At 61.2% G+C, this 25128-nt stretch overlaps 2 protein-coding genes across 2 annotated transcripts in view; both read left to right on the top strand.

Moving 5' to 3' along the window:
• Window positions 1–3185: 3185 nt before the first annotated feature.
• On the top strand, window positions 3186–8609 carry Diras1 (DIRAS family GTPase 1). Its single transcript, XM_021648862.2, has 2 exons — window positions 3186–3327; window positions 5965–8609. Exon 2 carries the CDS (start codon window positions 5994–5996, stop codon window positions 6588–6590), a length of 597 nt encoding a protein of 198 aa, XP_021504537.1. The 5' UTR covers window positions 3186–3327; window positions 5965–5993; the 3' UTR covers window positions 6591–8609.
• A 2596-nt stretch (window positions 8610–11205) lies between these two features.
• Window positions 11206–25128, top strand: part of Gng7 (G protein subunit gamma 7) — a 57259-nt gene continuing 43336 nt past the window's right edge. The window contains exon 1 of the mRNA XM_021648895.2: window positions 11206–11296. The gene's annotated coding sequence lies outside the window, so the exon portion shown is untranslated. The remainder of the gene's footprint in view (window positions 11297–25128) is intronic.

Raw genomic sequence — 25128 nt, 5'->3', positions numbered from 1 at the left:
CCCAGCCGCAGGAAACCCTGGGCCACTCTGAGGACACGGTTGTCATGAATGGGCCTGGAGTAGGAGGCCAGGCATGCTGCAGGGCCCAGGCTGCCTCCTGCTGGGAAACGGCGGGGGCACAGCTGGATGGGTGAGAGGGAGGGCGGTAGCGGAGGCCAGCATCACCGCTGAGCTCTGGGTGTAATAACAGCGTGTCAGCGTCTCCCACGGCTTGTTTGTGCTCCTGTAACACAGTTATTAGTACAGGCGTGGCCGGGCACAGCCAGCTCCTGGCATCCCACCCCTACACGGCTCCAGGGCCAGGATGGTCTTTGTCCTGCACCCCACCTACCTGAGGAAGACTCCTTGGGGTTCCCCAGCGGGGCCAACTGGGGCATCTGGGAGGCCCTGCTTGTCTCGGGCTCCACCTTTTCCAGGGCAGGAGCTCCCTGGTTTAGGACAATTCTGCATCCCAGATGTCATGCAGAGTCCTCTGGGGGAGGGGGCACGCCTGTAAGTCACCCCTCCAGTGAGCTGAGCAGGCTGTCACTCCACTGAGAGAAATGGCACCAGGGCACTGCATGCATCGGAGGAGAGAACGCTCAGGGCAAGGCTGGCGAGGAGCTCAGTGGCCAAGGTGCCACCAAGCCTGGCACGCTTGGGTCTGACCCCAGGAGCCCACGGGTGACAGAGCCAACAGAGGCTCCGTGGCATGCATTTGTGTGTGCTCACACCCCCAGAAATATAACAAAAACGGTTCTGAAGCGGGGCATGGTGCCCACCTCTAACCCAAGCACCCAGGCAGGTGGATCTCCGAGTTCCAGGCCGGCCAGGATTACAGAGTGAGTCCTATCTCAAAAGAAACAAAGCATTTGAGCTATTTCTAATTAGCTTTATTTTTGTGAATGGATGTTTGGCACCACGTGGGTCCCCAGTTCCCAAGGAGACCAGAAGCCAGCGCCATCTCTAGTCTCCACAGAGTCCAGGCGGGTCACGGCTGCGGGATGAGACATCTTCTCCAGCTGACAACAACAAGCCCCTGGGCTCCAGGATTCTGGTCTGTGGGGATTTCTTTACCTGGCGTGTTTGTGTGTGCACACGCATGCGCGTGTGGAGGCCAGCAGAGAGCTTCCTAGCCCCTGGAGCTGGAGTTGCAGTCAGCTGTGGGCCTCGGCCAAGCGCAGGCCTCACCTTGGTTTCTGAGGCGCGGTGCCAGGAGTTGTGGGTCTCCCGGTCTTTATCAGACCACCCCCTCGGCACCACAAAGACCTTCCTGGGTCGGCCCCTCTGGGTCGGGCCACCCTTCCAGCTCTGGCAGTGTGGGTCGTGAGAATCCATCGTCAGGTCCTCTTTTGGCAAGCACCTACTTTAGGGGCCCAGCCACCCTCCCCAGGCCCTTCCCTCACCCACTTCTGCTGCTGGGGCCAGGGCAGGACTTTATGAAGAGGTGGTGGGCCTGTGGTGGGCGTGCAGGGCAGGCAGGAGAGAACTCCGCACTGCAGGGCGGGCTGGCCGGCCTCTGGGGCTCCTGAGCCCCGACGCCCTGTGTCTGCCCTGCACGGCTCAGCAAGGTGGGGCAGAGCACAGCGCCCCCTCCCCTAGCCACATGAGGTGCGGCTGCGAGAGGGGGGCAGGGACTGGGGTTGTCTTCAGTGGCTCCTGGTGCCCAGAGCCTGGCCTGCCATCTATAAATAGCATTGGCTCGTGGGCAGGCTCCTCCGAGTGAGTCAGCCCGGACTGGTGCCTGAAGGAGCCAGGGAGCCGGTCAGAGCTGGGCTCCGAGCCCACCGGGCTCTCAGGGGACCCAGGCAGCCATCCCAGGCAGAGGAAGTCTGGCTGCCAGCCCCAAACCCCCACGCGCCGCACCCCAGAAATGGAGCCACTCTGTGGGGTTATTTCCAGCTTGTGCAGGACAGGGCTGGCTGACAGAGCTCCCCACTAGGCTGTCACCGCCTCTGGGTGCAGGGTAGCAGAGAACCCCTGAGAGGCCCCCACAGGGCCAGGCCAGGAAGGAGGTAAATTCTTCAGGGACAGTTCCAGGCAGCCCAGGACAGGTGAGGCACAAATGGCAAAGGAGAGCTGGGCAGGCCATGGAGACGCTTCACACCAAGCCGGGTTCAAGTCCCAGGACCCGCTCGGTGGCTCACGACTGTTTACAGCTCCAGCTCTGGGAAACCTCATGCCCTCTTCTGATATCCAAGGGCACCAGGCAGGCAACGCGTTTCTTACAGAGAAAACACAAATAAGGAAATGTAAAAATTAAAACAAATGGAAGTTGCTTTTTTATTTATCGGTTTCTGTGTGGAGGTCGGAGGACAGTTTGTTGGAGTTGGTTCCTTCCGTCTGCCAAGCGGGGGCCGGGGAACCAACCCAGGCCTCGGGCTTCGCAGCAAACACCTTCACCTTCTGGGCCTTCCCACTGGCCCAGACCTTTTTCAAAATACAAAGTAAAGTTTTGTTATGTTTTCCTTGCAGTGTATCGGGGAGCCAGGGCCCGGGTAGGCTGGGCAGCTGTGCCACCCTGCCCTACCTACCAGAAGAACAATGTTCTGTTTGTCTTATTTCATCTTTTCCTCTTTTCTTCCCTTTGTTTACTTGAGGCTGGGTCTTCCATTTTCCAGAAAACGTGTAGCTGAGGCTGACCTCGAACCCTGGCCCTCTTGCTTCTGCCTCCAGTGCTGGAGTGACAGGCAGGCAGTGCCACCACACTGGGTGAAGATGTCAGAGCTGCCAAGGGGCGGACTGACCCTCCAAGCTACAACCCCAATAACAGAGTTCTTTGTGTTATTTTGTCTTTTCTTCCCCTCTCCCTCCTTACCTCTCTCCCCCTTTCCTTCCTTCTCCCACAAGGGTCTCTACTCTGCAGCCCAGACTGGCTTTAAACTCACAGCCATCCCCCTGCCTCTGCCTCCCCGGTGTGGCTGACGTCTTCATCTGTGGAAGTGTGTGTGCCCGGCTCACAGCCTCTCCATCAGCCCACTCTGCCCCTCCCTGGTTCGCCCTGGACCAGGCTTATCCCCCGCCCATCCCCACTTCTCCCGTTTCGCCGTTGGGGCGACCTCTGGCTTCAAGGACCCTGCAGACTGGGCCCTGTCGCCCACCCGCGTCCCCTGGAGCGCAGGCGGCCACGTGGTGCGCGTGGGTGTGGGCGTCCCGATGGCCAGCGCTCTGCACGCCCCCGGTTGCTGGTGGACACCCAGGGCGGGCTTGGCGGTGACCTTGGGCTGCAGCGGCCCGGGCCCGGGTCCCGGCGGGCGGGGCGGGCGGGGCGGAGCGCGGCTGGGGCGGGGACATCGGGACTGCGGCGGCGCGGACAGCAGCGCAGCGGCGGGGACCACAGCGGCCCAGGTAGGCGGCGGGGCAGCCGCGGCCACAGAGGGTGGGGAGGGGTCCCCGGGCCACCAGGATCCCTTTGTTCGGGCCCCACCCTCCTGGGCCACCGCGCCAGGCCCCGCTTGTCCCTGGGAGTCCATCGGTCACCATGGACAGCTCCCCGCCGCCCCACCCCTGCCTGGCCACGCAGAGCATCACCTGGGACCCTCCGGGGCCTGCTCCCTCCTCCCGTGCCCTCTGCAAACTGCCTGCTGAGGCCCGGGTCCCTCACTGCCACCCACAAAGCCCTGCACCCTCGCGACCAAGCCCCTCTCTCAGGACTCCTTCTCTCCTGAGCCCTCTTCTCACTCCTAGGGAGCCTCCACCATTCCCCGAGTCCCTAAAACTCCTCGTTTTCCATCACTCCCCCTCATCAGTCTGCAGCCCCTAGATCAGCCCCTTCCATCAGTCAATGCCCCCAGTCCCAAACCCTCCCCTGGCCGAGGCCATCCTGGCTTCTTACACCCGAGGTGGCTTCCGGGTCCCAGGGCCCTGACCTCTGCTGCCCTGTGGACCAGGAGGCTTTGGCCAGGCTGGTCGGGGCTGGGCTGAGGCAGACAGGGTGGCCGAGGTCTCCGAGCCCCCAGGGCCCAGCAGCCGAGCAGGGCCCAGCATTGAGTCCCTCTGAGACAAACCACCTCCTATATGCATGACCTTGAGCAAAGCTCTTCCCACAAGTCCAGGCCCCTCTCCCCGCCCGTCCCTAAAGGAGGGTCCTGGATTACACGGGACCCTTGCAGCCGGGGCACAGACCTCAGCATCCGTGTGGACACCCCCACTGGGCACTGCGACTCTCGGTGCCCACCACCAGGAAGGTGCTGTACCTCTGTGTGCCACCTAGGATCCCCTCAGGCCAGTGGGGGCGGGTCACATAATTCCCCTGCTCAAGGGACCCCTCAGAGACATGTTAAATCTGCTGGGCTGGGGGCGGCCCCATGCCAGAGCCCCCCAGCTCTCCCCCAGGCCAAGGAGCACCCGTGGAGAATCCGGGCACAGCTCCTGTCTGTCTTCAGCCTGAGAAGTTTTCGGGGTGTGTCGCTGGGTTGACTCCCTTTATCTGAAGCATCCACGATTCTGAATGGGCCTTCAGACCCCATGGGGGACCCTCATCCTCACCCCAGAACCTCGGCTTGCCATGACTTTGGGGGCCTCCTTGGAGATTGGGCCTGAGGCAACTTGCCCTAACACCGTCCCCCATCGCTGTGGGCTACACCTGGGTGCCCCTCATCTCACTGGTCAGAAGACTGAGCCCCAAGGGCACAGTCACTTGTCCAGTGTCACACTCCCTGGGTCTGAGCCTGGGGCAGTCCTCGGAACCTTCCCCATGCGTGCATGCGTGCTGATGACAATAACTTGAAAAAAGGAAAAGGGCTCTGGCTGAGGGACCCCAGTAGTGGGACAGCTGCCCTCCCCCACTCTCCACTCCACACACTGCCCCCAACCCCTGGTTCTTTAGGAGTCTTCCTGCTGTGTGGCCCTCTGACACCGTGAGCCTCTCTGAGGAGAGACAGGCACAGAGCCCAGGGAATCCCCAGCCGGGAGGGCCTGCCTGAGGCACACAGCGGCCTAGCAGAAGCCAAGGCCTGGCTCGGGAACAGGGAGCCCCTACACAGCTTCCGGGCTCTCTCTGCTGAGCCCGAGCTGAGAGTCCCCGTGTCCCAGGAACCGCTTCCAGGGACTCGGCATCAGGATTTACACATCCGATTCCTGCATGTCCCCAGTGCCACAGTCAATCATGTTCCCAGGGCCAGGCCTGAAGCCAATCTTCACGACATCTGGAGCTGAGGGGCCCTGAAATGTGCTGTGTGTGTGTGTGTGAGAGAGAGAGAGATGGTTGTTTTTGGGTCTGTCGTTTGCTTACTTTTCTGTTTTAGTCTTGGCTTGTTTGTTTGTTTGTTTTGTTACTGTTCAGCCCAGGCTGGCCTCGAACTCACAGAGATTTACCTACTGCCTCTGGAGTACTGGGCCTAACGGTGTGCACGCCACAGTGACTCTAAGCTTTTGCTTTTGTTGTTGTTTGTTTGTTTGTTTTTAGGAAGAGTCTCACTGAGTAGCCCAGGCTTTCCTCTCCCCTTGCCTCAGCCTCCCCAGCTCTAGGCTCACCGGTGAGCGCCGCCACCACGCCTGATGCTCACACTGGGGTTCTTTGAGCTTTAGCTTTCCCTTCTGTGCCTGTGGGTGCAGTGCTCCCGGAGGCCAGAAGAGGGCGTCGGGCCCCCTTGAGTCACCGCTGGTTGCGAGCGCTGGGAACTGAACCAGGTCTTCAGTCGGAGCAGCTGGGGCTCTGACCGCGGAGGTCTCCACGCCGACAGCCCGCCTTGATTTTCTAAGACAGGGTCTCTCCCACAGCAGGATGGGGCAGGAAGGAGGCTGGGGGGTGAGGTGCCCCTGCCGCTGGTGGAGCTGGGGCTGGGCGGGAGCCAGGCCCGAGATGGGGCGCGGGGCCGGCCGGAGGGCTGACGTGGGCTCTGTGCACCCCGGCCTCACCAGCGCCACCTCCAGCCTCGGCCCCTGGGAGCTCCGGCGCGGGGAGGGCGGCTGGGGTGGAGCAGGGCGCAGGGCCGCCGCGGGGGGCTCTCCCGGGCCTCTGCCTCACCGCCCCTCCTCCACCAGGTCGGTCTTCGCAGCCGGCTTTGGCGAAGATGCCAGAACAGAGCAATGACTACCGCGTGGTGGTGTTCGGGGCCGGTGGCGTGGGCAAGAGCTCGCTGGTGCTCCGGTTCGTGAAGGGGACGTTCCGGGACACGTACATCCCCACCATCGAGGACACGTACCGGCAGGTGATCAGCTGCGACAAGAGCGTGTGCACACTGCAGATCACCGACACGACCGGCAGCCACCAGTTCCCGGCTATGCAGCGCCTCTCCATCTCCAAGGGCCACGCCTTCATCCTGGTGTTCTCGGTGACCAGCAAGCAGTCGCTGGACGAGCTGAGCCCCATCTACAAGCTCATCGTGCAGATCAAGGGCAGCGTGGAGGACATCCCCATCATGCTCGTGGGGAACAAGTGCGACGAGACGCAGCGCGAGGTGCACACGCGCGAGGCGCAGGCCGTGGCGCAGGAGTGGAAGTGCGCCTTCATGGAGACCTCGGCCAAGATGAACTACAACGTCAAGGAGCTGTTCCAGGAGCTGCTGACGCTCGAAACGCGCCGCAGCGTCAGCCTCAGCGTGGACGGCAAGCGCTCCAGCAAGCAGAAGAGGGCCGACCGCATCAAGGGCAAGTGCGCGCTCATGTGAGCCCTCCAGAGCCGGCCAGGGCCCGGGGCCCCGCCGTCCTCCCTCCCTCCGCCCTCCTCTCGCGGCTCCTCTCCCCCTCCCTCCTCCCCTCCCTCCTCTGCTCTTCCTTCCCGCCTCCTGCTCCTCTCTTCCCTCCCCCTTCCTTTCTTCCTTCCTCCTCTCCTTCCTCTTGCCCCTCCCTCCTCCCCTCCCTCTTCTTCCCTCCCTCCTCCTCCTTCTCCCCCTCTCTCCTCCCTCCCTCCTCCTCCCAGCCCACCAGCCCTCCACACCTCCGTAGCTTTCATCTTCTGCTCACCCTTTCCTCTCCATCTCTCTGTCCTTGCCCCTCCTATCTGTGCTCCCCAACCACACACTGGAGAGCGTCCCCTGTGGATCTGAAAGCAGGGAGCCCGCCGAGGACCTGCTTGCCCCAGCCAGAATCAGGGAGGCCGCCTGGCCTCTTCATCCCTGTCCCTTTCGGGGTGTTCCCGCCCAGGCCCACGTCCCCACATTCTCTATCACTGTGCCCTCCTGGGGAGTGCCATTGACCTCATCTGCCTCTACTCGCATCTTGTTTCTCTCACCCAGTCCTGCCCCTCCCCGTGGCCTCTGGCCTGCGCCTTCTCTGGGTCCGGAACACCCCTGTCCTCTCCCGACCGCACACCAGGGTGGATGGGCCTAAGAACCAGGCAATAAGCACAGGGCTCACAGCAGAGCCCTGCCAGCCCTGAGCGCCACCTCTGGATCGGCAGGCGCCCATAGCACAAGCCCGGACTGTCCAGCCAGGACTGTCCTTCAGGGAGGCACGTGGGGACCCTGAGCCCAGAGCGTGGGGTGACTGCCTGGACACTGCCCACCTGGACACTGGCTTTCTGCCGAGACAGAGACAGCAGACACAGCGGGGCCTTGACGGCGACCCCGAGTCGGGGTCTGGGGTGCTGAAGATGGGGTTGCAGCTGAGGGGGCGTCAGCGCGGGGCTGCCCCAGGGCTCTGACCCAGCCGAGCCCCTCTGCTGGTCACCAGAGACTGTGCCCCGAGTCACGGAGCCTCAGCAGTGTCTGGGAGGCCCGAGCGGCTCCTGGGCCTGTGTCCCTCCCGCCCACATGAGGGTGACTGTAAACTCCTGTGTTTGCGAGCTTCGAGTGTGCGGATGGGTGTGCGTCTGTCTTGGGGTGGGGTGTTTTGCAGCCTTCTGTGTCCTTAGTGAGACCGCGGTGTGTGTGGTGGTACAGAGTGGCCTGTGTGTGGCTGGGGGGGGGGGGCACCTAGACGTTGTGGTTTGTCTGTGTGGATCTGTGTTTTCAGGAGTGGCTGGCACATTTACCTGTCACCCTGTCTGTCCGGCCTGTCTGAGGAGCATCGGGTCCTGCTCCGGGCTGTGGGAGCTGGCCTGTGGCTCAGAGTGTATCAGCTGGCTCCCGCGACAGGGACGCCAGCACCGAGGCTCCGGCCCACGTGTTCATTACCTCCTGGGGGTCGCAGCCCAGGCTGGGGCCAGCAGGGGCCTCTGTGGCGTGGGCGTGTGTGAGAGGGACAGACACCGGCTGGAGAAGCAACAGGGACAGAGGCAGAAAGACGGCTGCGGCCAGGTGGCGGAGGAGGCCAGACCTCAGCGTGGCCCTCTGTGTGCCGGGCACAGAGAAAACCAGCGCCTGAAGCCTGAGTCTGAGCGAAGCTGAGCCCCGACCCCCAGCCAGTCCAGGACCCCACAGCTGCCACCTGCTCCCAAGCCCCGGGAGCAGCTCCTGGCTGGGCAGGGGGTCACAGCCCTTTCTCAGGGACACACCCTGACAGCACAATCCATGCCTCACCCGGCCAGCCGTGCCCTTCCTGGGAGACCCGGGCTGGCTGGCGGGGGAGGCTGGAGCCCACCTTGGCTGCTGGCCAACCTGCCCAGGCATCCCTGGTGCTGGGGAACCCGCCAGGCCTCGCTTGCTGTGACCCACCCCTCCCCCCGCATGTGGGAGCCCCGCCCGTGCGGGGTCAGTGTCCGTTCGCTGTAGACCTTGTCTTCCTGCAATAAACACGTGGATCCTGCCTCCCCCGCGCCGGATGGCTTCTGTGGGGTGCGGGGTGGACTCGGGGGAGACGGGGTGGGATGCGGTGGACGGCAGGCCAGGACCAAGCATACCGGGCCGAGAGAGCAGGTCCAGGCCTCGCCATCGCCCTGAGCCCCGAATGAGCCTCGCCTGCCTCCTGGGGTCAGGTCCCGGGGAGTGGGGTGGGGGATTCAACCTCTCACCCGAGCCCCCTCCAATTGCCCCGCCACCCCTCCGCTCTGCAGTCCTACCCTACCACCCTCACCCATTGGGAGAGTGCACTCACTCGCTCACTCGCTCGCTCACTCATTCTTTCACTGTGACCTGCTCTCTTGAGGACCTGTAGGCCGCGCAGGGCTGCCGCACAGCCAGGCCAGGGCACCTGCTCTCTCAGAGCTCCCACACTTACCTACACTGAGGTAGTCACTCCCACCTCTAATCCCAGCCAGTGTGGGGGGGCAGGTGCCAGAAATCAGACAGAGAAACTGGGTGGAGGGGTGGCTCGGATTCGGTTCCGGGCGCCCCGTTTAACAAAGCCAGGTTTCCTGAAACCCCCAGCAGGGAGCCAAGGCAGGAGCATCGTTCTGCCTAAGAGAGGATCCGGGAGCGCCAGGTTCAGGGAGAGACCCTGCCTCAAAGAAATGGGCAGGAAGCCGAAGAGGAGGACACCCACCCGCACCCTCCATGGCCTTCTGCCACGTGCACACCCACTCGCTCACACAGTCACACAAGCACATACATAAACAGCTCAAGGAAACCAAAATAAAAGCACAACCCTCACAGAGCCCAAAGGGCCAACACCGCCGAGGGCCTGGGCGGGGGGGTGGGGGTAGAGGAAGGACGGGCCTTGCCCGGGGCTCGGCTCCACGGGGAGGCCGCTCTCCTGGTGTCCAGGAAGGTCTGACTCCAGTTCTACCTAACCCGGACGTGATGTCCCGTACACATGGCAACCTCTGCACACATAAAATAAATAAATATGCTTTTGGAAAAATGAAAACAAAATAGAAGACGGAGATGGAGTAGCGAGGGGCAGAGGGGAAGCGGGCGTGTCCACCGCGGGCAGCTCGGGCACGCCCCCTGGGGGCAGCTGGGCACTCCTGACCCCTGGCTCTGCTTAGAATCGATCACGTGCAAAAAGATTGTGATTTTTGTGCTTCTTGGTTTGAATTACATTTGGAAAATTTATTCCTGTGTGTGTGTGTGGGGGGGGTGTAAGTCACAAGACAGCTATGACAGCCTGGTCTGGCCTTCCATCCTGTGAGAACGGGGGCTTGAACTCGGGTCCTCAGGCTTGGCAGCAGACGCTCTTCCCATGGAGGAGCCACCTCACCAGCCCCTCTTAGCTAGTTTTTAATTTTTAAAAATTTCATGCACACTGGTGTTTGGCCTCCCTGCTTATCTGTGTGAGGGCGTCCGATCCCCTGGCACTGGAGGCAGGTGTGAGCTGCCCTGTGGGTGCTGGGGCTTGAACCCGGGTCCTCTGCAAGGGCGGCCAGTGCTCCTAACCACTGAGCTGTCTCTCCACATAGGGTCTATGTGGAGCGCACGCAGTTCAGCATCCTGGTGGAGACGGTGACGCCTGTTTGTACAGCAGCCGAGTCCGGGGGCAGCCTGAGTGAGGGTGCCAGTCTGGGAGGGAAGGGAGCTGGGGAGGTTCCCGCCACACACAAAGTGAGCGGGTGTGCATGCGTGTGCGCGCCTGCGTATCCCAGTGAGTGTGCACGCGTGCGTGGGTCCATGTGTGCACACGCGTGTGTGCATGTGTGTGCAGATGTCCAGATGTCTCCGCAGTCACCAATGCAGCCTGTGAAGGATGCAGACCCAGGGGCTGGGGCCACCCGCGCGATTCCCTGGCCCCACCCCAGCCACAGTGAGTTCAAGGTCAGCCCGGGGAGTTTAGCTTCAGCCTAAAATGAAAATAAAATAAAAAAAGATGGTTGAAGGTGTAACCCGAGTCCGGTACTGTAGGAAACAGCAACAGCAACAAAGAAGCCAAGGAAGAGGGAGAACGGAAAAAACGGAGATAAACGTGGGGATGCAGAAACGGTAAACAAGCAAACAAGCCAATGAAAAATTAAAAAAAAATATTAATAGTTCCACCCTAACCTGCGTCCCCTCTCGGGGTTCGAACTCGGTCCTCGGAAACCCCAGGCACGCCTCCGGCCCCGGCTGTCAGCGGGTGTTCACTGGCCCCTTGCAGAAGTGATGCTCAGAGGGTGACTCTGTGCTGTACACGCCATGCTGAAACCCATTACACCACCGCACAACGAATACGCACCAATAAAATTAACCCAAATAAACACCCAAAACAAACACAGGCCCGAGGTAAAGCGGCCCAACGCCGCGCAGCCCCTCCCCGGGCGGCCCCGCCCCCCGCCCCAGCGCTTGCCAATCTTCGGTGGGAAACCCCGCCCTCGGCAAGCGAGTGGCCCCTGGAGATGCCATTTCTGAGTTCTCCCCGCCCACCGACGCCCGAGGCCCCGCCCCGCTGCCCGAGGCTGAGCCTACCAGGCTGCGTGCCCAAGGCTCCTCCTCTGGCCCCGGCCTCCGCCATCCTGGCTTGTGATTGGTCGCGATGCTAAGGAGGCTCCGCCCTCATTGCGGGAGGCCCCGCCCCGTGGAAGAGCTAGCTCCAGGCCCCGCGGTGCGTTTGTGTGCGCGGCGGCTGAGACACGGGCTGGAGGCAGGTGAGCTGGGCGTGCTGGAGGGAGTCGGGGTGCTTCGGCGATGACAGGGCTCGTCCAGGAGAGGTGGGCCGCAGTTAGGGGGGAGTGGGGTGCAGGCGGACAAGAGTGGGGTGCAGACAACTGGGGGTGCATCAGAGGAGTGGGGTGCAGTAAGAGAGGAGGAGGGGGCAGCTGAGGAGGAGTGAGTGCATTTGGGAGGAGTGGGGTTCGGTCTGGAGAAGTGGGGTTCGGTCTGGAGGAGTGGGGTTCGGTTTGGAGAAGTGGGGTTCAGTTGGGAGGAGTGGGGTTCAGTCGGGAGGAGTGGGGTTCGGTCTGGAGAAGTGGGGTTCAGTCTGGAGGAGTGGGGTGCAGTGATAGAGGAGGAGGGGACAGCTGAGGAGGAGTGCATTTGAGAGGAGTGGGGTTCCGTCGGGGGAGTGGGGTTCCGTCAGGAGAGTGGGGGACATGCGGGCGTGGAGGCACTGGGGAGGTCCTGGGTGGCCCTACCGGGACACAGGGCACACGAGCTGGCATCTTGGGGTACACACAGCTCCACAGGCTGACTGTTTCAGAAACTTCCTGTGGGAGTTTTCGGGGTCATGAGGTCAAGGTGTGTGGGCGGCCCTCCACGCGGGGGGCGGGGGGCTGCGGGGGGACGGCGGGTGGACCGGGCACCAGGTGCCAGGCTCACCCGGCCGGCCGTGCCCCTCAGGCGTGGTGGCCAGGGCAGCGGCGGCTGGGTGGGTTCCCTCCCGGCCAGGGCAGGCACGGGCTGAGCCCAGCCTGGTGTGACGTGAGGAGGTGGGCTGTCGCCCAAAGACTGCCAGGGTCGCCCTTGACCCCCACTGCACCGCCTTGGGGAACGAGCGAGATGACCACTCTGGGGGCGGGGGGCACGGTGTCCCCGTCCTCAGGGACCGGTTGGCTTGCGGTTCAGTGTAAACCGGTCTCCTGGCCTGGGTCACTGCGGGGAACCCTGGGGCACAGCCAGGGACATGAGTGGCCCCCAAGTCAGGGAGGTGCGGGCGGGCAGCCCGGGAGCGGGGGACTGTCCCTACTGTCGCCTGAAGGCACCGGGCCAGTCGGACCCCAGCAGGGAGCACCTGCCTGGCTCCCCCGGAGGCTCTGGGCTGAGGGTGTGTCCACGCTCCTGCCTCCCGTGTGGGATACAGGCCCTGTCGCCCAGATACCCGGCTGCTTCTTCCTGGTGGCTTGTTTTGTTTTTTGAGACAAGGCCTCCCGTAGCCCAGGCTACCTCCAACATGTGTAGCTGAGGATGACCTTGAACCCCTGGTCCTGGCAGGGCAGGGATGGGTCCCCACACTGGGCTCTGCGTACCTCCCCTTCCCTTCTTTTTTTTTTTTTTTTTTTTTTTTGTTTGAGACAGGACCTCACTATGTAGCCCAGGTTGGCCCGGAACTCCCTGAGTGTTGGGCTTGGTGGCGTCCAGTCCACACATCCAGTCCCGTGTGGACTTTGAAATTGTGAGTTGACTGAGCCTGCATCCCAGGCGGTGAAGTCCGCCCGCACCTACAGTTGGCTCGTGCCATGGAGGATCCTGGGGTCCCCTGCTGAGTCCGGGGCGTGGGGTCAGGCGTGTGGAGCCGCAGCCGGGAGAAGGCAGCTCCTCCTCGCTTTTCTCCGGCGCAGCAGGTAGTGACAGGAGAGGCGCTGGCGCAGGGTGGCCCTTTGTGTCTAGAAATAGTGACTGAAGTGACACTCTCTGGCTCGGAGACACCGCCCGGGTGCGCCAGCACCTCGAAAAAAAAAATAACGCAATCCCAGAAGCAGGTGGATCTCTGTGAGCTTGAGGCCAGCCTGGGCTACGTGGTGGGTTCCGAGCTGGCCTGGGCAACACCTGGCTCGTCACTGCTTGCTTGCTTTCCTTCTGTGAAGGTACATCCCACACCCGAGTCCTTGATGGCTGACCCAGGCTAGCCCAGGCTCTGGTGGCACCCGGGGCCTCCTCCCACCCTAGGAGGCAAGGGTGCCCACGGTGACCGACTGCTCGGCCCATCCTCAGTTTCCCCGGGGGCCGACCGGCCACTTTCTGCCCGGCTCCTGGGAGGCCCGTCCTGTCACCGGCCCGTCCTGGGAGGCTCCTGTGGGGGCCGGGGGAGGACGGGCCGTCAGAGCCTCCTCCGATGGTTGCCGGCTCCTCCCGGGGCTTCTGGAGAGCCGATGAGCTGATCGCTTTCCCTGTTTTAAATCCGGTCTGATTTGCATATTTTAAAATTCACCACTTTAAGCATAATAATCCAGGTCCCCCAGCTCCTCTCCCCGTGCAGCCCGATCAGTGCATGACAGTCTGATGCCACGTTCTCAGCCTAGCTCGCCGGCTCCCCCCTCCTCCCCAGCCCCCACGCCCACAGATCCCCTCCCGGGCTGCTTTCTCTGGCTCTGTGCGAGCCTCTGCGCCCTGGTCTTCCCTGGGCTCCGTGTCCGTGGGTCCATCGGAGCCTGGCTCTTGTTCGGAGCTGTGTGATATTCCACAGTCCATGTATGGACACCTGGACTGTTTCTGTCTGTGTTTGTGAATTGTGACACGGAAGTGACTTTGTCCTCTTCATAGGTGACTTGCTAACCTGAACGTGGGCTTTTTTTCTTTTTCTCTTTGAGGGGGAAGGCATGAATTTATCTATTTCCTTGTGCTGATCTTTAGCCTCCAGAGCGGGGTTGAGTCCTCTTGCTGAGGCCAGGGGCTCCGTGCTCCACCCCCAGCTGGGCGGAGCTCCTCCCCCATCCTGTTGCTCTCTGCTCTGGGAACATTCCTTCTTCCAACAAAGGCTCCTTGTCAGCCTGTTTTGAACCTCAGAACTGGTGCCAGGTCCCAGATCCACGTGGTAGGCAATTGTGTGTGTGTGTGTGTGTGTGTGTGTGTGGTGTGTGTGTGTGGCCTGGAGCAGGGTGAGGATGGGCCGCAGGACTGTCCGCCCAGCATTTGGAAGCATGGGTGATCTCAGGCCTCGGGCACGTTATAGGTATGTGGGATTGACCTCCCTGCCATCCCAGCACTCAGGGCCCTGATGCGGCCTGAGCTACACAGTGGGACCCTGCCTGAAGAACCGGAACAGAGGGCTGGGGACGTTCGGAGGCTAAGAGTGCTTGCTGCATGCGCGCGAGGAATGAGTTCGAATGTCAAGAGCCCTCGTGAGGAGCCAGGCCACACAGACCCCAGTGCCCCGGTGCTGGGGGCGATGGGAGGTTCTAAGGTAGCGAGAGATGGAGGAAGATGGCCAGCAGCCTCCTCCGCCGCCATGCGTGTAAACATCCATGAAAAAAGGTTTAATCCTCCCCAAATAATTATGCTGGGGTGGAGAAGCAGGTCTGGGTTCTCAGGGGACCAGGGGCAGGGCCCAGAGGGGGTCTGGAAGAGTATTCCTTGGCTAGGTAAAGCATGTGGCCAGAGCCCCTAAGTCTCCAGGCACCTCCACGTCACCCAAAAATGGTTGGGTATGGCACTAGCATCCTGAGTTGGGGTGCTTGCGGGGCTCTCCTGGGCCCTGCGGGGATCAGTGCCTGGGCACGCTATGTCAAGAGCTTCTCTAGTCAGGAGAGCCACGAGAACCCCCAAAAGGCTGAGTGCCCCTGGGGTAAGAGGCCCCCAGATCAAACTCTCGACCTTAAACGGGACCAGGACAGCAGGTCCGAGCCCTCGGGGTCAGCGCCGGGACGGCGGCCATTGCTGCAGGAGAGCTGGGTTTGAGGATGGGGGTCGGAACTCACGGAGGTTCACCGTCACGAGCGTTTTCCAGAACTTACCATCTGCCCAAACTGAAACTCTGTCCCTCTTCAACACTGAGTGCCAGCCTTCACTCCGCACCACGGCCGCTGGGCAGCCTCAGCTTCGCCTCTGCGGAGCCCCTACTCCGTGTGCCCTGTCTTTGGAGGCACACACAGGTGGCTGGGGGTCCAGCTGGCTCATTTTTTTTTTCTTCCAATAACATTCCTTTGTATTCGTAGCCCCTGTTGTGCCGGCTCGCTCATCTGTTTTGGCGTTTTTAGGGCTGTTTCTACCTGCAGGCTGTTTTGGACACACACACGCTGGGACCATTTCTACAGGATTATTATTATAATTTTTTTTTTTTAAGGTTGAGTGTTTCCATCTCTCTTTGTCTGGGGACATCCTAGGAAGGGCCCGGCGGGGCCATTAGCCGCCGTGCAGCCCACAGACTGCGGGGGGTGGGGTGGGGGGATGGTCTCCTGTGCCCCGGGGCTTCCTTTGTGCGTTGGTGGCTGTTTTGAGGAGGCTCAGCGCTTCGGGTGTCTGTAAAAATGGAAAGGGTGCAGCTGATCCATCCACCCAGTTCTCGGCCTCGGCCTCGAATTGCCCTCTGTCCACTCCCATGGAACCAGCCAGGTCCAGATAGCTTTCTCTGCTTGTGTGTCCCCATGGACGTGGTATGTGTCCCGGTCGGCTTGTCCTGATGGAACGTCGGCCTCTCTGTGGCTGGCCCTGTTCGTGGACTCCCAGACCCTCCACTCTGTCTTTCTCCAAGGCTGCCAAGCATCTCGGGGGACAGGCTTGTGGGACTCTGCCCAGGCAGGTCCTGGTGGCTGGGGAGGTGGCCCAGGGCACCTGCCCTGACCGCGAGGTGTGAGTGCACACGTCTGTGACTCCAGAGGAGTCACAGAGGAGGAGACGACGGGGGGGGGGGGGGGGGGGGGGAACCGCTGGGCCCATTGGCCGGCGGTGGAGGCGGAGTCAGGCTTCAAGGCTGAGCGAGAGACTCATGGAGACTGTGTTTCCACGAGAGGAGAGGAGATATCCAAGCAGGAGGCAGAGGCAGGCGGGACTCTTGAGTTTGAGGCCTGCCTGCTCTACAGAGTGAGTTCTAGGACAGCCAGGGCTCCATGGAGGAGGAGGAGGAATATTGTGGAATCTTCTGGAATGTTCTGCAATCCCCTGGAAGTTTTCTGGAAAATTTCAGAACTTTCGGGAACTGTAACAGAGTGAAACTGCCCTAGTGATCAGTTAATATGACTATCGCACACCTGATATGTTACTATTTATTAAAGCGGTGACAGGATTAAGGCACCCACAGGCAGAAGCTGTAACCGGGCTGGGCCATCAGTGCATGCTGTCGGTTTTGGGGCGGGGAAGCTGGCCTCCTGTAGGCTGAGGGCCACAGTGGAACGGGTGACTCCAGGCACTCAAACCTCCTAAAGCTGTGGCCTTGTTAATGGGGCTTGGGCCCTGCAGGGTGCTGGGTGCCATTCCTGGCCTTCACCTACCCACGCAGGAGCTCCTGAGAGTACAGCCACACCTCTGGCCCCGCGTCACCCAGTGCCTGCAGGGACAGGCTCACCCTTGACCCCAGAAGGAAGACCCGCGCAGAATGCACACAGAGGCGTCAACTTGGACTCAGGCCGGGACGCTCCCGCACTGGGGACGTGGCCAGGATGCCGGGCAGCACGGTTCCAGGTGTAATTAAGTGGCCCTGTTTCCTCTGGGGCAGTGACACAGATCCATCTCTCCCTTCAGAGCTGGTGCATCAGCAGCGGGAGACGGGGCATATGTGTGAGACCTCTGTGCCTCGCTGTGACGTCACACTGTCCCGCGTGAAAATCAGTCTCTCCAGCTGCCAAGCGTGGAGCCCCTGTGATGCAGGCCTCTCGGCTCTGGGGGGTGCGGGAAGGAGGACCGAGAGGGGCCAGGGATGGAGGGCTGTGCCGGCTGCTTAATGTGGAGCAGTCACTGTGCCCAGCCTGGGGGGCCTGTGAGGAGGTGTCTTTGCGCCTGTGGCTTCCGGGCTCTCAGACCTGGTCCGTTGGAGCAGGTTATTTTGGAGTGGTGGGTAAGGCAGATACTCCCTTCACACCCTAACTCCCTCCAACCAGGCCCTGCCTCCTCACACGCTCCTGTGGCCTGTGCGCAGCATCACCAGTTTGGAAACACACGAGGCTCCGCGTGGGAGGGGGAAACGGCATCTCCAAGCCATGGCCAAACCATGGCGGGATGCCCTGTGCCTCACCACGGTCGGTGGCACTCAAAACCGAAGGAATGGATTTCCTCGGTTTGAAGGGCCAGGGCTGGGGGCATGGGCAGGGTGGGGCCCCGCCTAGAATCTCTGTGAGGGGCTGGGGCCGGAGCACTGCCCTAACAGTTCTCGGGGTGCTCAGGTTATGGCTGCTGTAGTTTGTACTTGTGGCTTCCAGGCTGTTCTCCTTCAGCCCTAGCCTCTGCCTGCATCCCCGTGTGTCAGGCCCGACTGTCTCGTTACATCCAGTCATTGTAAGACTCTTCCTGATCCCGTGATATCCTCTAATGTTCTGTCTGCCTGCATGCCAGAAGAGGGCACCAGATCTATAGCGGGTGCTGGGAATCGAACTCAGGACCTCTGGAAGAGCAGCCCCTGCTCTTAACCCCTGAGTCATCCCTCCAGCCCTCCTCTTAACTCTTGAATACGTGAAGACCCTTTTTCCAACCGGTCCATCTTCTGAGGCATCTCTCAAAATATTCCCAAATAGCTAGATTAACCGGGTATCTCTGCCCTGGGCACTGTAGACACCCTTCCAAGTCATTCTTTGTGGCTGGGTTTGTGGTGTACATCTCGTGCCAGCGTGTGGGGCGTGGAGGGAGGAGGGTCAGAGGTTAAGGTCATCCTTAGCTACGGAGCCAGTCTGAGGCTAGCCTGAGCTACATGAGACCCTGCCTTGGAAAGAACAGAAGCCAGCCTCGGCTGCCCACTCCGACCTGGGGTCCGTTGCTCCTGTTCCCTTGAGCTCAGTGCTTGCGCACAGCCAGGTTCCCACGGCCCGAGCGCTGGCTGCTTGGATGCATGATGGATGCTACAGCTAAACTGGGCGTGTTGTGTTCCAGAAGGACCCGGACGCGTTGGTTGTGTGTTGGGGGAGGGGGTGATGCGCCTCCTCCATGTGGCTGTGTCTGAGAACGGTTCATTGAGGAGTTGCAGAGCTGGTTCGCAGCTGCGCGCAGTCTGACGTAGTCTCTGAGGCGCTTTCTGTGTGTGACAGCGTGGCGGTCCGCGAGTGTGTAAAGCCCTGGGTTTTTAAGGAGTCTATTCTCATCCCGGCCAGACGGGGAGGTGTTAGCAAGTTCTGTTTTCAGAGGACCGTGGCTGTATTTATACCAGCACCGTGTCGTTTTTAACCATCGGAGTTCTCAAAAAAAACAGCTCAGTTTTCAAGCCTGGTTAAGCAGAAAAGCTCCCGAAAGAGTGAGGCAGCTACACCAGGCCACGGGAGCCGCTCTTCCTCTGCTCCGGGCTCGGTTAAGGGTTGGAGTGTCACAGGGGCAGAGCTGAATCTCAGTTGGCCACCCCTGTGACAGGCAGCACCAGGCCCCACGTTTCAGCAGCCTCCAAGTGTGCTCTCCTGGGTTAGGTGCAGTTTGGCAAGCTTCTGCTTGGGCTCTTGGGGTTGCTGGAGAGGTATTGGGCTTGGGTGATGTCATGCTTATCTGTGGGGCTCACTGGGGAGGCTGTGGCCACGGACCCCCGGAAGAGCCTCACCCTGGGGCTATGTCACAAACAGGAAGCTGTTTCAATCCCCAACATTGGCGACGCTTGCTACAGAGTGTTAGCTGACTCATCCAAGCCTGAGATCCAAATCTGCTCTTGCAAGACACAGACCTGACACCTCTTTAAAAGACCAGGATTTATAACTTGTTTATTTTTTTTTATTGCATTGGTGTTTTGCCTGCATGTAGGAGGCCACTGTCCCCTAAAACAGGAGTTACAGATGGTTGTGAGCTGCCATGTGGGTGCTGGGGGTCGAACACGGGTTCTTCGTGAGAGCAGCCGGTGCTCTTAACTGCTGAGACACCTCTCCGGCCCCATAAAGACCTGGAGGTAGAACTGCAATTGTTCTTCTTCCTCAGAGCCACCTGCTGATGCTGATTTTCTGTGTCGCCAGGCTGCACAGTTGAGCCATTGTTTGTGACTGGTGTCCTCCTACTTCAGCCTCCTGAGCGTGTGTGCACCACTGTGTCTTTTACCTCCAGTCATCTGCTCTGGAGGAGAGTGAGGGACGGGCTGGCGGCGCCTTCAGAGAGGGCGAAGTGGGAGTCACCTCCATGGCACCTTTTGAGTCTGAGTTTCATTTGTCCGTGCCAGCTCCCAGCTGTGTGACTTCGATGATCGATGTAACATCTCTGAACCTCAAACGTCCCATGAGAAAAAGATACTTTGATGGCAGGTGTATCCCCGGGTTGGGGATGGAAGCCCAGGCTCCGTGTATGCTAAGAGAGTGTCCTACCCACTGAGTCCCGGCCCCAACCCTTCTTCAGTATTAAATATATATTTACACACATGTATTTATACACACACACACACACACACACACGCACACACACAAACATTTGTTTTATTTCCTGTGTATGGGTGTTTGCCTGCAGGTCTGTTTGTGTGCTGTGTTGTGTGCAGTACCTGCAGAGGCCACAAGGGGCATTGGATGCCCTGGAAATGGAGTTGTGACCCGCCATGTGGGTGCTGGGAGTCGAACCCGGGTCCTCCTTCAAGAGCAATCAGTGCCGTGAACCACTGAGCCATGACCCTGAGGTCAGGCTGCTCGGTCCCTCCAGGATGAACATCCCTCCCACAGCAAGCTCTGGGCCTCAGAAGGAGTGCCGGCTGCTGGGACCACAGTCATCCAGTCACCTCAGGCTTGGTGGCGTGATGCAGAGAGTTGAAACCTCAGAGACAGACTTGCCACAGATGGGGGAGGGAGCAGGCTGAGTGGGGGCCAGGGAGCCTGCTCAGCACCCCCAGAGGACAGCCAGAGGAGGCCCCCAGGGGACAGGGACTCTGAAGTGAGAGAGAGCCAGGGCCGCCAGCTCCGCGGGTTTCAGCGGGTGACAGGCCTGTCTGAGGCCCTCAGGACTGGGTGTGAGTGTGGGGGACTGACCACCCCGTCCCTGGAACTGTGGGGGACAGGAAGCCGAGGCGGGTCTTCTTGGTGGGGACAAGCAGAATTCATTTTGGATTTTTGAGACAGGGTCTCCCACGGCCCAGGCTGGCCTCAAGCTCACTGCGTAGCACAGGCTGTCCCCAATTTCCTGCCCCGTTCTGAGTGCTGCGGTGACAGGCCAGAGCCATCACACCGGGTGGCTTGTGTGTGGGGGTGAGGGTGGGGGATGGGGGGCGGGGTCCTGGCCCTGTGTGTAACGAGTGAGCATTGTTCTTACGAGCTCTTTGATAAAGCACAGAGCGATGGTTTGCTGGTTTGCTGGTTGCGGTCACCGGGGGCTCTGAACCCGTGAGAGGCCATGCTGTGGTGTCTGCAGGGCCACAGGGAAATGCTTTAAGCTCTGGCAACAAAGCTTCCCTGCTGTTACCACACAAACCTGCCCGAGGCGGTGGTGGGCTGGCCAGCGGGGTTCTGCCTCAAGGGGCTGCCGGGAGCAAGCCGGCGTCCGGCTTACCGAGTCAGTCCAAGGGATTGAACCCGGGGCCTCCAGCATGGGCAGGCACTCCACCACAGGCCTCAGGGGGCAGCGGCAGGGGGATCGTTGGGAGTTTGAGGCCAACCTGGCTGGTCATAGTGAGTTCTAGGCCGGCCACGGCTGCAGAGTAAGACTTTCTCAGAGGCTGAACTGACCTTCGGCCGTCAGGCTCGGCAGTGAGCGTCTTTACGTTCTGAGCCATCTCTTTCCTCTCTCTGTCTCAAGCTGGCTCGGGCTTGTCACGGTCTCCTTTAAGGCTGGGGTTTCCAGCCTGCATCAGTAGCCTAATTTCTTGTCGGTTGTTTTGGTTAGGTGTGGTTTTCAAGACAGGGTTTCTCTGTGTAGCCATGGCTCACTCCTGGACTCACTCTGTAGACCAGGCTGGCCTTGAACTCAGACATCCACCTGCCTCTGCCTCCTGGGTGCTGGGATTAAATAATTGATTTGTTTTTACGTTATGTGTATTGTGTTTGTTGTGTGTGTGTGTCTATGTGAAAGTGTCGGGTCACAAGGAACTTGAGTTACAGACAGTTGTGAGCCACCATGTGGGTGCTGGGTGCTGGGAGTTGAACCCAGGTCCTGTGGAAGAGCAGCCAGTGCTCCTAACCTCTGAGCCATCTCTCCAGCACCCCAAGTGCTGGGACTAAAGGCCTGTGCCATCACTGCCCAGCTTTGATTTGTTATTTTAAACAGTCTCACTATACTGCCCAAGCTGGCCTCAAACACACAGCAATCCTCCTGCCTCAGCAAGCCCCCCCCCATTCCAGAGCCTCCTTTCTTTCAAGCATTCTGATTGACTCTTAGTTTCCAGGACTCACCCATAAAGCTGTTCCTGTCCAGCCCCAGCTCATGTGTGTGGACACCACGCACTGTGGAGGCTTCCTCCAGCACGGGCCCCCTTGCAAGGGGGAACCCTCTCCCCGACCCGTGTCCTCCCCAGCCCATCCCTTTCTAATTTGCATATTCTGTTTTTAGCATCTCTTCTGGATTTTACATAATCGTGTCATTAGGAGGCTGTCATGGGAACCGAACGATCCCGTTTCAGAGCAGCTTCTGGGAGCTAATTGCACGTCTTCCCTCTCCGTTTCTTTTTAAACGACGTTTACATTTGGGGGTAGATTGACAGAGCGAGCTAACTTAGGAGCCAAGGCAAAGGTGTGCCTGTGTGCCCCCACGCAATGTCCCCATGACTCAGGTCTTAGGGTGACCCTGCCACTTCTCCCGGACAGCGAGGCAGAATCAGAACGCGCAGAGTCCTTCTCCAGCAGCGACTCACAGACTCTCTTTGTTGGAGTCCTGATTCAAGGTCAGGCCAACTTTGCTGTGACGTCGTAGCCTGGGGACAGTTTCTCCGACGTGCTCTGCTTAGGGACTTGGTGAGGAGGCCAGGGCAGAGGTTTTATCGGCTCCCCGTGATGCTCACTATCTCCCCTCATGCTCATCCCCCACGGAGGGGCTGGGTCCCGGCTCTGCAGAGGGTGTTTCCGGGCCCGGGGGAGCCCTGGCCTGGGCCCCGGCACTGCACTGGAAAGTCAAAGGAAAGCCATGGTGAGGAGAGCCCTCAGCCATGGCGCCCCTGATGCTAAGCTGGGGGTGGGGCGGGGGTCGCCGGTCGCCGTCTTTTGCCATTGCAGGACGACTGTGGGTCCCTCGAGTCTCTTCCTGTGGAGGCCAGAGGCCGACGTGTGGGACTCGGCTCTCTGTCTGCCATGCCGGCCCAGGGACCGAGCTGGTCCATCGGGCTTGGTGCGTCACAGGCCTCCACTCACCGAACCCCCTGCCAGGCTCGCGTTTTGAATGGAATTTAGTTTGGCACGTCCTCCCATCGTTCCCTTCTCCGAAATCCGGGCGGCCACTGTGGGGTGACACCTCCTTCTGGATCTCGGCCGTGTCACAGCCCGGGAGCCCCTGGCCTAGGCTGAGCACCTGCGGCCTGCCGGGGAGACCCCATCCTGACTGTGTGCACGGGGGACTCAGCTGCCTCCCAGCCCGGTGGAGACCGCTTCAAGGATCCGGAGATGCCAGGGAGACCTCCGCCAGGGCAGTGCTGAGTGTCGGCGGGGAAGGGGACAGGCGCGCTCACCGACAGGGGAGCTGGGCGTCCTGGCACACGCTTGTCGGCCCAGCGCTCTGGGAGCCGAGGCAGGAGGACATCCAGGGGTTTGAAGCCAGCCTGGCCTGCGGAGTTCACAGACTATTTCAACCTGCCTCCAGCAGTGCCCGGAGCCTGAATACTTCCAACAGTTGGAATTCGGTCCCCAGGCTCAGCTGCCCACCCAGGACCGTGTCCCCAGTCCCTGGCGCTTCCTGCTCTCTCGCCCGCGCCCTGCACCCCATCCACAGTGGAAGCCGTCACCCTCTGCTCCCTGCCTTGGCAATCAGTGTTCCTGGGTGACATATTTAGATGGTTGCTATGGTGACGATGTTGACAGCTTCATGTAGCACAAAAGACGGGCCCCGCTCTGCTATATTGAGTCTGCAGGAGACCGGGTGCCTGTGCCACGTGCCCATGTCGGCGTGGGACGGGAAGGGGGCTCAGACAGCCCATCCCGCCCACTGGCTCCCCGCTGAGGAGCTGCGACCCCCGCAGAGGTATGCCTGTCACCTTGAGAGGCGTGCAGGGAAGAGCACTCTCGCCCGCCCCCCCCGGGGGGTGACTGTGTCCTCCAGGGGACACCGGGCCTGGCCTGGGGACCCGCGTGGCTGCCCCAGCTCAGGGAGGGCCTGGCATGCGGTGGATGGGGTTCAGGGCCCGGGGCGCCCGCTGAAATGACCCAGGATGTGTGCACCGCCTCCACCCCCCCCACCCCGGGGCTAATCATGGGGGGGGCTGGGAGGCCGTCACAAACCACCTGACTCCCGAAGCTTGACGAGGGAGGGTTCACTCTGGCCACGGCCACGGCCACAGCCGCCCACCGTGGCGGGGAGGGCGTGGAGCCAGAGGTCAGGAAGCAGAGCGAGGTGACCCCTGGCTCAGCTCTCTTGTCCCTCTCTGGCCCAGGCCCATGATGGCGCCACCACGGTCAGGGCTGCCCTTCCCGCCTGAGCAGAGACACGGGGGTGCGGGGGGCGGAGGCCCGTCCCCCTGTGGATTCTGGACCCCGTCACTGCCGCAGTGACGGTGAACACCGAGATCACGCTGAGGCCGGGGGACGGCTGTGGGTGGGAGGCCAGCCCGGACTGCAGAGCGGGACCATGCCTGACCCATGCCCCCCGACCCCCGGATGAGCAGCGAGGCGACGACCCATGCCCAGGGTGCCCCGGGCTGGGTTTCTGTTTGTCGTTTTGAGACAGGAGCTCGCTGTGTAGCCCAGGCTGGCCTCCAGCTCAGAGCTCACGGCCTCCTGAGCACTGGGGTTAAGGGCATGTGCCACACGCGGCTTGTTCACGTCTTTCTCGGGCCCCTTGTCCCCGAAGGTGTCACAGCCGGTTGGCGGGGGGGTGAAATTGGGGGCATGGCTGTTGCGGCTTAGGGAATCGGCTGAACACGTGCTGGCTTTGTAACGGGTCCCAGCGGAACCTGGGGGCGGTGCCCGGTGGTCCAGAGCTCTCGTTCCTGCGGTTCACTCAGGCACCACGTGGCTGGGGGCATCTGTGACATAGTAGTCTCTGAGGCTCTGATGCCCCGTTCTGAGGGAGGGAGGGCCTGGCGTGGGCTGCTCGGGGTCCCTCCTCGGCCCCTCCGCTCGCACCCATCTCCATGGCGACTCTCTCCTGGGCCCCCATGGCAAGGGTGGGAGGGGACAAGGAGATCGTTGTTCCTGAGCCATCCACAGGGGAGACTGAGAAGAAAGCCAGGAAGAAGCAGCCATTTGAGGGTTCAGGGAGAGAGGGCGGAGGCCGGGGGTGGGGCACCGGCTCAGCTCCGCAGCCCGGGGACCCGCAGTGGCGCCTGGGGACACTGGAGTTCCTGGCAGGGCGGACAGTGCCCACGGGGAGCCAGGCCCGAGGGGGACCCCGAGCTAGTTGGGAAGTTCAGCCCCCTGCTCGCTGCCCACACCCCGGGTGGTGTCGCTCAGGGGACCCCAGCTCCTGGGACCCGCCAGCGTGTGCCCGGCTCCTCGCTTTGGTCTCGCACCGTATGGAACTCGCTCGCCTGGACCTCTCACCGCTCAGGGGCCCCTGTGGCGCCAGCCCTTTCAGCAGGGGTCCCCGCCGCTCCCTGCAGCGCTGCCGCCCTCTTCTGGCGGCATCCGGGATCGCAGCTGCCCGTGGCGGCAAAGCCCCAGGCTCCGGGTTCCCAGCCCTGAGCAGGACAGCCTGGGCTACACAGTGTGTGAGGACAGCCTGGGCTACATGAGACCCTATGTGGGAAAGGAAGGAGAGGGGGGACAAAAAAGGGCTCATCACCGAAGAAGCAGAGGCAGGAGGATTGTGAACTTGAGGCCAGTCAGAGCCACATAGAGAATCTTGTCTCGATGATGATGGTGATGATGATGTTGATGGT

The sequence above is a fragment of the Meriones unguiculatus genome, chromosome 17 (genome assembly GCF_030254825.1).
Source record: "Meriones unguiculatus strain TT.TT164.6M chromosome 17, Bangor_MerUng_6.1, whole genome shotgun sequence".
Classification (NCBI taxonomy): Eukaryota; Metazoa; Chordata; class Mammalia; order Rodentia; family Muridae; genus Meriones; species Meriones unguiculatus.
The sequence above is the reverse complement of the archived record's forward strand: the minus strand, read 5'-3'. Positions and strand labels throughout refer to the sequence as shown.

What these genes read in the sequence shown, in the direction of transcription:
- Diras1 (XM_021648862.2), top strand. Translation starts at nt 5,994, where the DNA reads ATGCCAGAACAGAGCAATGACTACCGCGTGGTGGTGTTCGGGGCCGGT.